General features: G+C 40.9%; 3 protein-coding genes across 3 annotated transcripts in view; all 3 read right to left on the bottom strand.

Annotated features, from left to right (window-relative positions):
- Positions 1–1,352, bottom strand: part of ctbp2a (C-terminal binding protein 2a) — a 66,685-nt gene extending 65,333 nt beyond the window's left edge. The window contains exon 1 of the mRNA XM_030106128.1: positions 1,033–1,352. The gene's annotated coding sequence lies outside the window, so the exon portion shown is untranslated. The remainder of the gene's footprint in view (positions 1–1,032) is intronic.
- Positions 1,353–10,062: 8,710 nt separating this feature from the next.
- On the bottom strand, positions 10,063–11,301 carry tex36 (testis expressed 36). Its single transcript, XM_030107242.1, has 4 exons — positions 11,170–11,301; positions 10,937–11,077; positions 10,738–10,812; positions 10,063–10,386 (listed from the first exon to the last, which is right to left on the bottom strand). Exons 1-4 carry the CDS (start codon positions 11,218–11,220, stop codon positions 10,087–10,089), a joined length of 567 nt encoding a protein of 188 aa, XP_029963102.1. The 5' UTR covers positions 11,221–11,301; the 3' UTR covers positions 10,063–10,086.
- A 1,012-nt stretch (positions 11,302–12,313) lies between these two features.
- Positions 12,314–14,631, bottom strand: LOC115399717 (autophagy-related protein 16-1). The gene is made up of 6 exons (XM_030107252.1): positions 14,589–14,631; positions 14,435–14,513; positions 13,723–13,796; positions 13,177–13,428; positions 12,972–13,066; positions 12,314–12,423 (listed from the first exon to the last, which is right to left on the bottom strand). Exons 4-6 carry the CDS (start codon positions 13,425–13,427, stop codon positions 12,380–12,382), a joined length of 390 nt encoding a protein of 129 aa, XP_029963112.1. The 5' UTR covers position 13,428; positions 13,723–13,796; positions 14,435–14,513; positions 14,589–14,631; the 3' UTR covers positions 12,314–12,379.
- Positions 14,632–15,470: the final 839 nt, after the last annotated feature.

The raw sequence follows: 15,470 nt of genomic DNA, 5'->3' as shown, positions 1-15,470 counted from the left end.
GGAGGAGGAGGAGGAGTGGGGGGAAGAAGAAAGTGGAGGAAATCCAAGTATCTGTTGCATCTTCCGAATCTGATCATTCTTGTAATGTAGCATCAACAGCAAGGATCCTGCAATGACAGAACGCTGCATTTCAATTGTGCAAACACCAAGACGTGGAAGGGTGGCGAGCTACGGCCCGCACGTCATCCAACAAAAGGCCTTTTCTCTGCAGAAAGGCTCCACCAAAAAAAAAAAAAAGTTCCCCCTGCCTGTTGTGACAATGCCCAGGGGGGTCGAGCAGATGTCCGTTGCCAGCAGCACATCTGCATACTGCCTCAATCCCCACCCCTTCACTGGCCAGACAATGGAGCCGCCCTCCTCCTCCATCTCCTCCTCCTCCTCCTCCTCCACTTGAAGCTTTCTTCCACTAGTGGCTTCCAAATGCAGTAAAAAAAAAAAAAAAAAAAAAAAAAAAGGAAGAAAAAGAGAGAGGAGAGTGGGGAGAGTTATCTTTTGAGGAGCAGTCCCTTGCAGCCCAGCCAGTGAGCTGTCCGTGCATGTGCATGCTGGTCCAGGTCAGTGATGAGGAGCTCATTAATCAGAGCTTCGTGGTGACCAGGTCCAGCCTGGATCTGCTGCTGAGGAAACACTGTTGCGAAACACCAAACTTTTCATCAACTCTCTGCACTGCACGTCTCACCATCTACCCTTCAAAGGAAAATACAGATAGATTTTTTTTCCATCCCTTAAAGAAATCGTTGATAATTGATCCTAATTAAACCGCCACTACATTTTTATTTTTTATTTTTTTACCCGTTATCTTGTAATAATTGCTCAGCTCATTGGGAACTTGAGGAAAAAAAAAAATCTCTCCCCACATCTCCGCCGCTCCCTCCCTCCAGCCTCGTCCCTGCTCGCTGATGGCGCAGGGACACATGGACAGCGATGTGCAGCTTCTCCCTAAACTACACCCCCCAAAATAAATCTTTTTTTTCTCTCTCTCTCTCTCTCTCCTTCTTCTTCTTTTTATATGCGAGAATGTGTGAATCCTACCTCGGCTGGATGTTTACTGAGAGTTCAAACGTCGGCTCCAGAAATAGCATCGCAGGCTGCGCATTGCAAATTCGCTTGTTATCGCGGATTTAGATAATGATCCACCTTTAGATGACATGAGAGGGGAAGGGAGGAAAAAAAAAAAAAAAAAAAAAACTTAATCCTGAAGCCAACGGGACGGTCTCCGGCGCCGGGGAGCGGTGCGTGCTGTCGCTTCCAGCGGGGGGAGGTAGCCTCGAGCACGGCGCGCGCGGCGATCCTGCTGTTTACTTACACGCTTCATAAACACTCCTATTCTTTTCCTCCTGCCAGAATTGAGAGGTGTGTATCAGTTTGCTTTTCCTTTTTTTTTTCCTCCCCCCCTCTCGCTTTTTGAGTGAGGCGGAGCCTTTTGCCCACTTCTCCCACACACACACTCACACACACACACACACACACATACACACACACACACACACACACCCAAATGAGACGCTCTTGTTGCGGTTAATGGAAAGATGGGACAGTGGGAGTGTTTTTTTTTTTAATCTATTGTCATGTTTGCTTGTATTTCTGTTAAAAGCGCGTTTGAAGCTCATGTAACTGTAACAGTAAAGCTTATTTCATTGAAGCAATACAAAGTTCCTGTGATCACACCTTTAAACAAATATATTAAGATGTGTTTAGCATTATAACACGTGCAATGGCTAACCACAACTGAGATCCATATGATTAAAACCTCCTCTTGAAATTTGCCAGGGCTTTTTCTACAACCTGCCACTGTTAACCTGCAGGTTATGTCTCACTGAAATGAAATTCAACCATAACAATGTGTGGGCTTGGAGCAATATCTGGCAAATGTGTCCTGATCCGGACATCACCATGTACAATTTACGTCCTGACTGATTTTGATTTTGATGCATTGTGTATTTAGGCACTGCAATTTCAGATTTTCAGTCTGAAAATCGGATTAGCTCTTAAAATGTGCAATAAACTCATGAAATGAAACAATGGCAGAAGTGAGGCATGAAAATCAAGGCAAAATGGTAACAAAGTCAACAAATGCTTCATTTATAAAACATCCCTGGTGGGAAATCACACAGTAACATAAATTATGGGATGCAAATTGTCACAGTGGGTGTAAATTAGGGCCAAGAGAAAGAGCACTGTTACTTGGCAGAATGAATCTCAAGCAAAAACACAGAGAAGCACTGCAAATCATATTATGACTGCATTTCTCAACGTTACCGCATATTACAAATCTTCTCACTGTCATACAGCTATCATCAAATAAGCAATAGCTTTACCCTTTGGATAGATATTTTTGTTTTGTTTCGTTAGTTCAAAAATACTTCTGCTTTAGAGACACACAGTTCGGTTTAGATAATCAATATAATTGTTTTAAATATTGTTAGCATTTTTAAAATGATTTACAAGCTAAATTAAAATCTGAGATGATATTTACTAACCACGAATCAGAGGTGACCTTTGAGTCGCCGGATACGAGACTAAATAATTGTGCAAAACACTGAGATAGGATGTGATTGTATAGGACTTCTGGAATTTTCAAACAACATGCGTATGCACATTACTTTTGCTTGACTCAGCCACACATAGGCAGTGTAGTCCATCTGTTGCAAATAAGACATAGCATTTGCACTTAAAAGGAAAATATTTTAACAAATTCCCAGTAAGAAAGGTATTGAACTTTCCTTTAGACTTTATCACAGCCAATTAATCAATGCCCGATAGTGGGTTAATAATTTTGAAAGAAACATCTGGAGATGTCATGCAACTTGTCTGTACGAGTTCTACACGACTTCAGAAAATTGAAAATCTATTATGCCTATCAAGTCGCTTCCAAATACAGTGGATGGGTTTCTGTTATACACATGTTGCAATGTACAACCTTTTAATCCTTGAACGCATTAGCACTGTACAATCAACCGAATGTTGTTGTTTTTTAGTTGAACATGTTTACATTGTAGATTTGGTGATTTTTCAGTTATGTCTGACATATCAAATAGCAAACTATGATCTAACTATAGTCTTGAATTGTAAAGTGAAATGTGGAGTTGGTCTTTCTAGAAGATAGATAGATAGATAGATAGATAGATAGATAGATAGATAGATAGATAGATAGATAGATTTCAGCTCAAATGCATATTTATTCCGCTCAGTCCTCTTCATGCCGCAGGTGCAGATTGCAGCCGCTGCAGCTGTTCCTTGATGTCATGCTTTAAACATGTAATCTATAGTCGACCCTTTTTCAGTTCCAGTTTGAGCAGCAGAGTGATTTCCGCCCCTCTTCTCGCTGCTCACACTGCAGCGCCGGGCCACATAACACGGCACAGATGGCAGGGTATCTTTAGGCTTACCGGTCACTCCGAGTCACTCGTGTACTTTTCCAACACGTCCACCAAATCATTGTGGTTAAGCTGAGCTTCAATAAGGAGAAAGAAAGGCACCTGAAGCGACACAGAGAAATCATTTACATACTTTCTGTTCCGTATCTTGTACCCCGGACCCTGCATGTGTGGTCTTTGGCCCGGGGGGGGCTCCTGGCCCTGTCCGTCGAGCATCTTTCCCTGTGGTCATTTTATCTCAGCACAATGTAACTCCTGGGCACGAACCCAAACACTCCAAAGACCAACAGCAGCCAGCGAGGGACACTACCACAGGCATATGCTGGCAGCGACGAGAGAGGAGGTGGATAACAGAAGGAGGGAGGCTCAAACAAAAACTGCAAGGTTTTTTTTTTTAACCAAGTCAGATTTTGAGCTTTTTGTGTGTAAAAGCTGCTTGTCCTAAATATATTTGTCACATGTGGCAGCAGCATCTACAAGCTGTTTGTGTCATTTGAAATTCGGGGTTGCATAAAAATCTGCTTCATTGTCATAGATTAGAGCCAAGAAAAGGTGGTGTTTGGCTGTTAGAAGCTTAGCTGTGTTTACTGTAGGTCATTAGTGGAACACCTTGCTGTAGAGAAAAACACACAAAGGCTTAATTACCCTCCGCGCATTTAAAAGCAAAAAAATAAAAAATAAATAATAAATTACACCGCTCACAAACTAACGGACTAACAATAGGTCCCGTTTTGTGAAATTCCCCTGCCGCCGACATAAATCTATATCAATAAATCAATATAGCCTTGTAGAATATTAACATGCCCTCCACATTATGGGATTTCATGGTAAATCAGCATTTTCTTTTGTTTATACCTAGCCGTTGGAGGGTGTCAGTCAAAACACACATGCCTAATCTGTTCACTGTACACCGGGTATTTGAGAGGATCAGTAGTGTGCAACTGCATATTTCTGCAGAGAGACATTATTTCTTCCCTCAGTTCCTCCTGGCAGAGATCTGAGTGTTTGACCTTTTTAAAATGCAAAGCGATTCTTCTACTCCAGAGAGTGAACGGGAGGCTCATGATTGTGCTACTAAATTTGAGGGACTTAATGCAGTAACTCACAGAGAGGGAGAACTGTTCTGCACCTGCTGAAGTCTTGACTTGGTTACGGGGATACAATAACACCTCGAAGGGTTATGTTAATCTTTAAAGGCGGGTTATTCTTATGCTGCTCCACTCTTTACCTCATTTGAATGAATATTTCACTGCAACCTTGAATCAGTCTCTCGTGCTTAAATCACCTTATTGCATAGAATTTCCTTTTCACTCGGTGTTGCATACATACTATGACACTTGGGTCAACATAAAAATAAAATGTGAAGATTGTTATTCATTCATTCATTTTTTTTTTTCCCCAGTACATTTATGTATTCATTCGTCAAACAATCTGTTGGCATTCAAAGGAAACCTTGTGTAAATCAGTATTTTCTAGAGTACTGACCCCAATCTTTGATTTGGCAGAGGCATTCCACATCTTTCATCCTTCTTGTAAAAGGCAAATGTTGCTAATTTCACTTCAGCATCAGCTACCAGAGGACTGATGATTATCCGCGGCTAAAAAGTCGAGTTTGTGCGAAATTGGGGGAAATTAACGACTTACAACACGCTCTACATATGGGAAACTGTAATGATGTGCTCATGGGAGTGTAATTTGCAACTGATAATAACGTCGTACTGTTCAGAGTGTGCCATTGTAGTGGATGTGGCTACCTCCTCCACTAAGTGCACGCACAGTGCAGCAGCAGAATGCCTTTTGCTTTCAAGATGGCACAGTATAACTCAAACAAAAGCCATATAATACCACTCTGACTGTACTCGCATCTAATTATATTCCACTACATTAAGGCCCTGTGTCATATTCTCGGCAGCCTCGGAAAGACATAAGAACGAGTTTGCCGCTTTGTGTTCATGCCTCTAATATAATGCATATGAGGAAGATTTACCCCTCTGACTGGAGAGCGAGTGTGAAAACACCTGTTCAGACTCGTGGGGAGGTTTCTGGATGTTTGTATTGTGAATTGAAAGTTTATGTGAGAGCCTAAATAGACAAAAATGCAGATCCAGCGAAGAGGCAAAAAGCAGGAAGTTTATATATGTAGCTGACAGTTGCATAACCTATAAAAATACCCTGTAAATGATGCAGAATTTAAATTTAAAGTCACTGTGTTTCGGTTCCACTTTTCTCATTTAATTTGTGGACCAAGTCAAAAATGATTGATTTTGTTTGTTGATGCGTGTTTCATCAGATTCCTGACTGAATCGCCCCCTTTGGTAAAGTATAAGAAACAATCTAAAGAGGCAGACTCTATGAGTTGTGTGGTCCAGCTCTCAATCAGTAAATTGCCGCAGATTCGCTGCATTTTAACCTAATGAGATTAACATGCTGCGACGTTGCGCTTATACGAGGGAGCAGTTTGGATGAAAGTCAGAGGTGGAGCTTCTTAAGTAGTGATGAAACACTTGGTAATATTGTACACATGTGGCAATCCTGACGGAGCTACAGCGGGAGCTCTGAAAGTCTGTTTCTGAGCAGAGAAGTGTCCGTTCTTATATTTGTTCGCGATTTTTCTAAGGATGTCACAAAAACACTTTGTCAGAAATGTAAAAAAATGGTTGAAAAACACAACATTTAACATCTAATTTTGGAAGTTAAAGATGCAGGGTAAACACTGAACCAACCAATTCTCACCCTTCTTTTTTTTTTTACTGCGCAAACAACCCAATAACAAATGCAGTACAATTTACTGAACATGAACTATGCATTATAAATTTATCCAACCTTGTGTAAACCATTTTCTCCGTCTCTCTCTCTCTCTGATGGGATACTTGAGGAGACGGCTGCTTGTAGGTCTTTGTTTATAACAAGCCTAATGTAATTATTCTTCCCACCTACACACAAATTAGCATGCAAACTGTGTCGACGGCTTGAAAAATGCACAGAGGAATGTGATTTAGTGCAGAAATAGGTCTGATCTTTGGAGGAGAGTGTCGCCTCGGTGCTGCTCAGCGATGCCACACACGCACACGAAGCTCCGGCAAACGGACGTACTGACGAGAACACGCTCCAAACCGCCGCGTTTTCAACACACATGTAGTGGGAAGACGGAAGAAACGCAAGCAGGAAACTCTTATCTCGTCAGTACAAACTCTTCAAGTGGTGGCAGTGTTCTCAGGATTTTATCTGGTCCGCTGTGGAAATGAGATAGCCGGACACCTCTATCACCGTCCTCAGACTCTGGAGGGGTGCTGACCACTACTGTCACAAGGAGCTGAAACGGGAGGCCAAGCTACTTGCTGCTGGAAGGAAAAAAAAACGGAATAAAACAGGCTGCGAGGGAAATAAAGGAACTCGACAGGAGAATGGAAAGGGTATTATAGCACGAGTTTAACCACAGGTGGCAGAAGCATAATCTTCATGAAGAAAAAGAAATCTTATAAAAGCGAGAATAAGAGTGAGAAAGTTTCGGCTCTGAAATGTATTTAGAGTCCATACGTCTTCTTTACATGCTGTATCCAAGTACAGGTTGCAGTATAAAGTGTAAAGTAACCATTTAAATGGTCTGGAACAAAAAAAAAAACTGCAAGGTCAACAGTGCAAGTTGCAATGACATCCTGTGGTGAAGCAGGTTAAACAGAATGGAAGAAAACTAGTTTTAATTGGTAACAAGGCCAATTTGTTTTTACATATTTATCCTTTTGATGAGCGTGTTCATATGCAGGCAGGAGGACCTGTGTGTCACATTCTGTTCTCCGTGGTCAAGTCTGCCTCTCACGTCTGCCGCGTCTCATTGCATATGTTTGTATTATTAATTTTTCCCCCTGTTATGCAAGAAATGCAAATAGTACATACAAATAGGAAATACAAATTTACCGACATAATGGAATAAAGCAGGTTTGGAAACACTGAAGCAAGAGGAAATGTTTTGAGAAAAGTGGTATTTTACCTTGTTGAGTTCAAACCCGGCGCGGGAGTCAAAGGCTGCCGGCTTTAGAGACGGTGTTTGTGCACAACTCTGAATGTCTGACTGCAACTGTTACACACAAGGAATCGCAATGCAGCAAACCTTGACATCTGGCTAAAAGGATGTTCGAGGAGAGGTAATAAAAATCTCAGGGAAGGCAGAAATTAGTTGTAATTGGCAAAAGAATAAACAGAGAGAAAAATCTCTCAGATTTGCGATTTAACTGCAACATCTCCATAGCAACTCTCTTTCAAGTCAGATCTTTAATGAATAGGTAATGGACCAAATGCAAAATGCACAACTTGGTAATGTCAGAACAGATGCCAACACTGACACCAGCAAAATAAAAACACAAGGAAAAAAAAAAAAAAAAAAGGAACGGTCGGTGGATTTTGTTTGACAAAAAGTGATTTCGCTGCACACAACAGAATATGTCAAAACAGCACAGCAGTCTTTTTTGATAGGAAAACACACGCACACACGAAAACACACACACACACACACACACACACACACACACACAATGTACCATGGCAACACAAATCTTCCTTCTGTTGCTGTTATTTTGACTGTCTGGCAAATCCACCTCTTGTTTTCAAAGCATTTTTTTCCCGTAACAGGTGCAAAACCTCTCAACTCAACACATCAAAGAGACACATGCACCTGTGAATAAATCACAGCGAATGGTAGGAATCCTGACTGGGGCCTCCTAACACCAAAGAGGTAGGATTCAAAGTGTCTGATTTAATATTCATGAATTGCAAGGCTTTGGTGGTTGAATGCTTGTTTACTGAGATGTGTCTTTTGTCCTTGGGAGAAGGTTTGATATTCCACCAGGCAACGGTATTTACATATACAGTACTCATGGTCCTGCGTTTACAAGGCATAATACACACACACACACGCACGCACGCACACACACACAGCTCTCCAAAGGTGGCCGTGCAGTACGCGCCTGGTGATTGACACGCTGTTTCACACCGCTCTGCTGAGAGTGCTCACTCCTCTGTGAAGTATTAAAAGCCTGGCCGCCATTCTGACGGAGTTAATGAGAGTTTCTGATTATCAAGTGCTGGTGGCTTCCGCAATGGAGGAGTTCTTCAAGTTGCGGCGAGTGCCGTCATTGAATATCGCCCACGAGGACAAAAGGTGTCAGACGGACGAACGTCCAAACGCTTGCTTCTGTCTCATGAGCACCGCTGCAGCTCGCATCAGTCTAAGAGAAAACCAAATAATAAGTGGGCTTGTGTTTCAGTGACATGGCAAAAAAAAGAAAGAAAAAAAGGAAGGGGGTTTAAAATGAAGCCGAGAACCATCAAAGGTATGATGATTACAGCCCACTCTCCCAGCATCCCCCTTGTCATCGTGCACCTGCATCAAGGGATCAGTTTTTGGCAGCGATGAGTGAGATAATCTCAAAGTGAAATCACAAAGGGCCGCAGTTCCACATGGCCGTCTCACAGCTTTCTAGTGTCTCAGCGCCGAGGAACTGAAGAAGAAGGAAAAAAAAAAAAAAAAACCGAAATCTGTGAGACCCACTTCACCTTTAAAAAGTGAAACAAACTCCTACAAGGTTGGTGCTGTGTGTGGATCAGCTAATTACAATCAGCGAAAGAAAGCCTGTGAGAAAAACCCATCTCCCCAGCGAGTACTTAAAGAAAGAAAGCAGCTGGTCAGAGCGTACTCTGGAGAAAACATCAGCTATTGGAGAGAGTGGCCGGGGATACTCTTCACTTAAGTGCTTTTCTCTGAGCAGTGTTCTCATTCTCTCATTCGCTCCCACGCTTCCCTCTCCCCTCCACACACACACACACATACACATATCCATCTCTTTCATCCTCAGGGTGAAACAAAACCATGCATCATGACTCAAATCAAGCCTAATTTACCTCACACACTCAAATTTAACGTCTCCGTGTTGATATGCATTAAATAAAAATAGCAGGATGCTTTTTCTAATTATTCTTCTCTTGCAGAGCGTGCACATCTCACAGGGGTTTTAGTTATTGCATTCCTCTCACAACTTGGCGCTTGAACAACCGGGAGGCTCTCGACGGGCCAAATAACAACCCGTGAAGACATGCTGCCCTCTGCTGGTCGAGCTGGACTCCAAACAGCCGTCCAATCGCTGCCATCTGGTTTGAGGTCAAAGGGCAAGAGCCGGTCCCAGGTGACAGTGGGTAAAAGCAGATTAACACTGTCAAACACATTTTATATACAATTATGTCGGTAATTGGGTTAAAGAGCCAACATGTAGAGTTCTGTATGGACAACAGTTTTATGTTTCTTTTGTTTTGAAGTTAGTGTCGTAAAAGTGTAGAAGGTATGTTACTTTGAAGATATGTTCTTTCTAATGAGTTAAATGAATGAAAATATGTTTTAGGTAACACGAACTATGACAGAAAGTTTGTTTTTTTGCATTAGTCTAGCATCAGACATATAACATAAAGAAGACATAATGCAAAAAATCAAGACTTGAAGGTCATGTTTTAGTGTTCTTTTGTTAAAAATCTGCTCTTTATATCTGTGGAAATAATAATCCCAAAGTGTCAGTGGAAAATCTGGACCATATTAAACATGTTGTAAAAAAAAAAAAAAAAACAACAACATCTAAACGAAAGCCAACCCTCTTTCTTTTTATTTGACTCTTGTCCCTCTGAATGCTGCCATCATGTCCAAGTGTTTTGGTTTGGAAGGCTTAGGTCATTTGGCAGCTGCCAACACTTCGAGGGTCTCCTGGAGAGCAGAGTCGTCTCGTCCGAACCAGAAAAACTGCTCCCCCGCCCGTGCCAGAGCTGCCTCTGCAGACTTCTGCCGGTGGTTGTGGGTGAACCTCCTGGCTCCCGTTGGTAGATCGACCGAAGCTTTCGCTTTGAAATCAGCCTGGTAGGCCGAGAGGCTCGGTCTGGCGTCGTCGGCGTTGCTGTCAGCTCCTCTGTGACACAAGCAGAAGTGGGAGTTCTGCTGTCTGCGATCATCGAGGCACTTCCTCCGCCCCACACCCTGAAAGACACAGAAAAGTCTGTGCAATTTCAACCATCATGTGCTATTTGTTGATAACATCTGTTGGAAAAGTGTAAAATTGACTCATCCCGCTTTTATTCTATGATTTATACCAACTATTCGTCTAGAAGGAAAACATTGCTCATTAAATTTCATATGCACTAACTGTGGGTAAGAGATGCTTTTCCAAGTCAAAGGGCAGGATGCAGTGTTTGTGTCATGCTGGGCCATTATATATCCAAACAAGCAGCTCCACACTTTAAAAGGTCTTTTGTGATTCCTATCAACTCATCAATAGTAAATAAGAGGAAGACTTGTTCGATCAGGATTAATGATCTACTGTGTACCCACATGAGAGAAGACGGAGATGTTGTCTTTGAAGGAGTACTTGTTGTCATGGTCCGAGAAGCGATACTCTCTGGTTTTCTGTAAGGAAGCTCATTAAAGTCACTCAGTCAAAACATTTTCTTTACAAAGATGTACAAATCTTCTGAGACTTTAAACAATACAACAAGAAATCACACAGCCAGGCAGTTGTTTCCATACACACCTGCTCAGTTTTCCGTTTAGGATAGCGTTGAAAGCATAAAGCCTGAGGCAGAGATGATTCAATCTGAGTCAGCATGATGCCCGTGCTCGTACTCGTCTCACGAGTTTTTGTCTCATTTTCTTTCAAAACTGAATGAGCAAACTGAGAACAGAAAGAAGCTCTCACTTTCGCCGTCACGCTTGAAAGGTTGTATCAATCCAGCTTGTGATTTAAAAAAAATAAATCACCCTTACCCATTTTCCGTCGTTGCCCATTGAAGAATATCTTTTTCCACCTTTTACCATTTTGCCTGACTTCAGGTCGTCTGAGTGGCTTTCAGCAGCAACAACACACGCTGTCCAACTTAACTGATGCAAACACTGGTCTCTATGGAAACGCACAGCAACAGAAACAACCTGATATGTGATCCCATCACAGAGATGCAGAAGAGGAATTCTGACAGTCAGGACTAAAAACAGACACATTTTAGATCAATGAATTTAAAAAAAGGAACATCAGACACTACAGAATATGAGGAACTTTATATTCAAATAGCTGTTTGACTTGTCACTGTTTTCACTGAACACATGCACACAGTTTCCAGGTACCTGCATTCACAGTTCTGACTTTTTACTTCTTACAATCTCATCTGTCCTTTTCACTCCTGTCCTTCTTGAAACCAGCTCATGCGTTTTGACCTTTAATAATCCTTTCACAGATACAGAAGGTTTAAATGGAATTCTGACTTATTTAGATAACATCCAGTTTGTATCATTTATTACAGTCAGCTGTATCCTCAGTGTGATTTTGATCCATCCAAAAGCGCCCAAAAACGAGATTTATCATACCTTAAAAAAAGTACTGTGTAGCAGTTAGTAATAATTGATATTGACTTTGTGCATGAGTTCATTTCAAAGCATGTGTAAAACTTTCATTAAATGAATGAGAAAAAAATAAGGTACAAAAAAAATGTAACATTGTTTAAATCATTGTCATCAATGACGGAAAACACAACTAGCATAAAAATCATCTTTATTCTTTACAAGTGATAAAGAGAAGGCAAAAACACATACATCAATACAATGGTATAGACTGGGACAGACCTTGGCTGCTTGCTTTTAATAACAAATATCTATAATGCAAAAGTTATCTTCAAACTTAAAAAAGAGCATCAACTTATTCTTAAAAAAATCTGATAGATGCACAACAAATGCAAACATGTGGTTTATCACTTCAAGTGTCAAAGATTTGGACATTGGTAAATATAAAATTAGAGAACATAATGGATCCATAAATCAATACAAGTGAATTAAACAATGTGAAAATGTTAAGACAAATAGTTTTTCCTCAGAGTCAATTCTCAGTTATTGCTTTGGGCACTTCTCTGATCACAGACGAGCGACGACACAGCAGAGACCACCGAGGGGGTCTCCAGGGACATGGTGCTGCAGCTGAGACCTGATTTCAGTCTGTGGGCTCCTGGTGTGCGTCTGTTCCATTACTGATCCCTGAAGACAAGATGGACACCATTAAAAGGTTGAATAATGCCCTTAAAAAAAAAAAAATACATTTAACTCACAGGCCAGGAGATTAGCATTGATCCGTTTGAGAGAATATTAAGCTGAAGACCTTGAAACAACATTTTTATCTACTGATTGGAAAATAAAAAAAAAACCCCACAATAAAACAAACTTGTGTTAAGGCTCAGCATAATCAAAGAGTCATACAGGCAAAAACCCAAACAGGGATAATGACAATTAAAATATAATTAAATTAAGTTTTGTCAGTTTGTTTCCTGAATTGTATCTGAATAGCAATTCAGATGAAATAATACTGACGTTTGATAATCAAAAGTTTCAATATGCAAATCGAGAGTTATTTCTTTAATGGTCTGAAAAAAGCCAGATCTTCCTGCTCATGTCTGAGCAATTCATAAACAGAATGAGTAGATTAAAATGTTGACAGAAGATTTTATCTTTGTGAGAACATGGAAGAGTGTTGGTGGAGCAGCTCTGAAGCAGATATTTAGCGTTAATCTTCGAAGGCCAATTCTCACCCCGAACATCTGTTGGAGACAGTGCACTGGGAACACCCTCTCTCCTCATTTCCTTTTTGAGCTGCTTCTTCATCTGTTTGGCCAAATGTTGCCACCTGGAGAAGAGAAGTTATTCCACACCAATGTACACCTCCAGACTGTGACTGTGTTGTCATTTAAAGTGAGTGGAGACCTTTTTTTGTAGGTCACACAATCATGTTCTCACCGCTCCTGCGTGTCGTTGTAGTTATTCAGCCTGTCTGCCTCCGCGCTCTTCTCCTCCATCCATCGCTGCAGAAGTGTTTCCTTCTCTGTCCGAGCTTGCTCCAGTGCCTCCTTCAGGCCTCTCTGCTCAGACCTCAGGACTGATAGCTCCTTGGCCTGACACTCAGCGGTGAACTCGAACTCGGCGAGGGTCTCCTTCAAGCTGTTGCTCCCTTTAGCCAGAGTAAGAGCCTCTTGATGATACTGGGTCATGCTAAAACAGGTAAAACTGATTAACTGTTGAAAGATGAAGATACTGATGAATAGTTTGCTCATACAGAGCATCCATCTTTAAGGGAATGTTCAACATGATTGCACAATGTGAATGAAGATTTGTAAAGGCTGTGGACAAAGAGGAATTTAGATTCCTCAAAGCCTATATTTGAGAAAAGAATGGCAAATATCAAAGAAGTGCCTAGATGGCAAACAGTAATTGTGTAGTGGAATTATCCTCTGGATAACCTGCTGGCTCTAACTGTGAGTGAAGAGACTGGCAACGAGAAATTACCGTGATTGCCAGTATTGTAGTTCAGCCTCTTTCAGGTTCAGAACAGCCGTCAGGTCAGAGACCGTCTGAGACAACTGTGAAGACAATTATAGTCGATTGATTAATCAGAGGATGTCATCAGTTTAAAGTTCACTGACTGCAGACACCTAATTTTTAAAATGATTCTTTGTGGTGGTGGGGTTGTCTAACAACTGATTAAAAATAACAAATCTCACCTTTAATATTCTTGACAAAAAATGTTGAATTCAGTTCAAAGAGAGACTGGCTACAGACCTTTGATTACCTTCATTTTATCACTTTCTGTGTTTGAACAAAAAAGTACCCAATATGTGGCTTTGGGGTACATATTTATCAATGGACACACTTTGACTTGCACTACTTTTATTTGGATTTTTTCAAGCAAGTTCTATACATTTCTCAAAATAATACATCAATCCAGTTACTTTGACAGGAAACAGTGAGATATTACCACCTTGATTTGGGTATTTAGTCATACATTTTAGACTGTCATCCACTTATTTATTATCTTTGAAAATTCAGTACCAAACATGTTCATGGGTCAGATGAAGGGTTAATGCATGTTTAAGTTATCTCATATGAGTTTTTCTATCAAGTATGTGTAAACTGCTTCTATAAATTAGGCTTTGACGTCTGGACCACGTTTCCTGTTGCAGGGGGCTTTAAGTGGTGATGATCAGGAGATTGAACTCACCTTTTCAGCCCAGGTTTCACTCTCTTTCAGCTGGAGTTGAAGCAGTGAATTGTTTGTCTCTACTTCACTTTTCCCTAACCTAAAAAAATATATAGATTAATCATGAACTTAGAAATACAGAGGGACAGAGAAGTGAAATGCTTCATCTTCTAACCCTTTGGACTGAATAGCTGCCAAAATCTGTTGTCTGCTTTCAAAACGTTCCTCCATCTGAGACACTGACAGGAAGCAGAAGCTTGATGTTTAGACATTTTTTAGATCATCTTTGCAAATGAGAAAAAGAAATATTCCTCTTACAGCTTGTGTAGACGCCTACAAATGGCAGTTTCTCTGTCTGGTCCCTCCATTGCAGCCGTGCTAGGACTTCCTTCTTCCACCTTTCCATTGAAAAGATTTTCTTCCAAAACCTTTCCAAGCAGCAGACTCGCTCAGTTTAGAGTGTCCAAGTGATCTCCAGCCAAGCAGCTGATGAAACTTAACCATCAGCACCTCAAGTTTCACAGCTCCTCCCTGTTCAGAAAGCAGCTCCACATTCCTCTTCTGGATGCAACTTTTGCCCGTGTTTTACCCTCACAAAACGCTTCTTATTTATTATATCATAAAATAATTGCTTCAAAAGAAATATACTGCAAAAGAAACAAGTAAATTTGAACATGTTTTAATTAAAAAAAATAGAATATAGCAATACTGTTGATGCATGTGAAATGACCAAATATTGATAACTTGGTTCAATCAAGGTGTGATATGAAAGAGCAAGAGATGGCATGTGATCTTAATGGATCACCTGGCTCAGTTGTTTTAATCACAGTTGGAGGGAAAATGAATTTTTTTTCACCCCTTATGCTTTGCAGAAGAGCACCAGGAGACCAGAGCCCACAGCTTAAACATTTGGGTAGAATTTATCACATTGCATCATTTCATGCCATCAGTCAATCTATTTTTTTTAAACTGGTCTCATTAGACTTTGAGAAAATAGACAAATCACTGATCATCCAGGGCAACACACAAATACACAGGCAAGAAGAATTGAGGGAGG

This window comes from Salarias fasciatus, chromosome 13 (assembly GCF_902148845.1).
Source record: "Salarias fasciatus chromosome 13, fSalaFa1.1, whole genome shotgun sequence".
NCBI classification, from domain to species: Eukaryota; Metazoa; Chordata; class Actinopteri; order Blenniiformes; family Blenniidae; genus Salarias; species Salarias fasciatus.
The sequence above is the reverse complement of the archived record's forward strand: the minus strand, read 5'-3'. Positions and strand labels throughout refer to the sequence as shown.